The following is a 2,190-nucleotide window of genomic DNA, read 5'->3' as shown; positions in this document are numbered from 1 at the left end:
ATATATATATAGTGTGTGTGTGTGTGTGTGTGTGTGTGTGTGTGTGTGTGTGTGTGTGTGTACATATGCGTGTGTGTGTGTCTGTCAGTCTTTTTTGACGCCTCAACTATATCTTTTTATCGTAATATTGACTAAAAGTAAAGCATACATCCGGATTGTAAATTAGCTTTCTCAATTTCATTTGAATTGAGTTACATATGAGATCTATAGAGAGTGTGGCACGCCATTAATGAATTATTACCGATGTTAATAAAAAAAATATCCAAGTTTCTTCATAGATCACACTATGTCTAATATGTATTTCGAGTATACCGTTGCTATCAAACACACAAACTCTCTCTGAGTTGTCTGAAACCAGTGACTAATGGCGGTTTAGTCGGCGTCTTCTCTAGATCTTGAAGAGTCTCCATAAATACGACGCCGCACACAAAAGCTCCGAGTGCGGTCAGGAAGATTGCGAAAACGACTAGCATGCGGCCCTTATTTAAGTACAATTCTGGATCTCTGAGCAATACGTTTTGCAGGAGACAGATACCTGGTAGGATGAAAATAAACATCGCGGACAACGATCCTAATAAGTTGATGATTGGTGAGATGTCTGGCACCAGAATAGCGATGACTAACGACAGGATGAACCAAATCAACGTGATAATCACACGGATGTCAATTCGATCGAAACTCACATTGAAGATACTGAGAAGCGCGTCTCGGCCGCAATATAATACGATGGGATAGGTTGTAAAGTTTTTGATCGCGATTGCAATTATCGCTACAGTCACGACGGCACTCTTATCGGTATAGCCTTGCAGGATATCGCTTGGGACTTTGCCGCTACCGAACGTGGCGTAACCAAAATAACCGACGACACTGTACGTGCCGTAACATATCAGCATGCTGACGATGGCACACAGAGTGAACTTGCATAAATTACGATCCTTCATGCAGGCATAAGTCGGTATCGCTGTCATGTGACTCTGTAAAATATGCATACCTGTACATATGATTTAAATAATTTATGTGAGAGCGATTTAATAAAGATTACATTAAATTATTATTATATAAAGCATATAATGATTATACTGTTAATATAATATTTAATGTATAAAATATTAAATTCGTATTTAATCGAATAAAACATAGATTAAGAATTCGTACTTGATAAGCGAAGCAAACGATGGGTATTATCTGTAGAATTTCGTATCCATTATTTGGCCAGATTTTTATGGGTGATACAGTGTTGTTCTGCTCCCCGAAGCTTTTATAAATAATTAACCATACAACATAAATGATGGTTATACAACCAATGGAACTTGCATAACTTAGAATGTCCAGTCTTTTAAAAAAGCACAGTGGCAGTATAAATATACTGCAAGATAAAGCTGTCACGAATGGCCTGGATAAATACCTAAAAAATTAAATTTTTAAAATAAAGACAATCTGATGAGTTATATTTCTTTTTTTTATAATTACCACGTATGACAATAATCAAGACCATAATATGTGGCAAACACTCTATCGAACTGATCACCAACGATTATCAGAAACGTTAAGCAACAACCGAAGCTGTAAACAGCTACGCAGATTCCGCAGAAAGCAAGTGACTTGGAGCCACATAATCCAGCGAATGTATCTTGCATTGTATCGGTGCCTGTACTATTGCTACAACTGGCCAGTATCACCAAAGTAGCTGTGATAAATACAAGCAAGACAAGTTGAGCCACGGTACAAGTCCCTATCCCGCCAGCCTTATCGAAGGCCTGTGGGAAATTCAACAATCCAGCTCCCAATGTAGTGTTCACGATCAAAAAGATTGTTCCCAAGATGCCAGCACCTAACGTAACGTATAATAACAGATTGTCCAACAAATTTCTTTTCATTAACTTTCATTCTGTATGTACGTTTAAATCTGTAATCTTGATATATCTCGAATATAAATCAGATAAATCTTCAAGACACTCTCTTTAATTTAAATTAAAAAATTATTTAGTTTATATAGAAAATTTCATCTAAATCAATTAAAAGTAGAAAAAAGATAAAGATTGAGTGAGCAATATTATTTGATATTATATAATATTATTGATCATTCGAAGGTTGTACTTGTGCAATATATTACGTCAATTAAAAATCAAATATATGTGTACATATTAGGTGTGGGAAAAAGTTCGTGGCGTTTTCCCGTTAGATGGCATT

The 2,190-nt window shown here is 36.0% G+C and overlaps 1 protein-coding gene across 1 annotated transcript; it reads right to left on the bottom strand.

The window, feature by feature from the left end:
• Positions 1-320: 320 nt before the first annotated feature.
• LOC105625535 (putative sodium-coupled neutral amino acid transporter 7) lies at positions 321-1,831 on the bottom strand (the record flags this gene model as incomplete). Its single annotated transcript, XM_012206856.1, has 3 exons — positions 321-974; positions 1,156-1,405; positions 1,471-1,831. Coding segments are annotated over 3 exons (1,265 nt in total), but the record flags the coding sequence as incomplete, so codon positions are not given.
• Between the last annotated feature and the right edge of the window lie 359 nt (positions 1,832-2,190).

Source organism: Atta cephalotes (assembly GCF_000143395.1).
Source record: "Atta cephalotes unplaced genomic scaffold scaffold02457, whole genome shotgun sequence".
In the NCBI taxonomy this organism is placed as follows: domain Eukaryota; kingdom Metazoa; phylum Arthropoda; class Insecta; order Hymenoptera; family Formicidae; genus Atta; species Atta cephalotes.
Note: the sequence above shows the minus strand (reverse complement) of the source record. Positions and strands in the feature narration are given on the sequence as shown.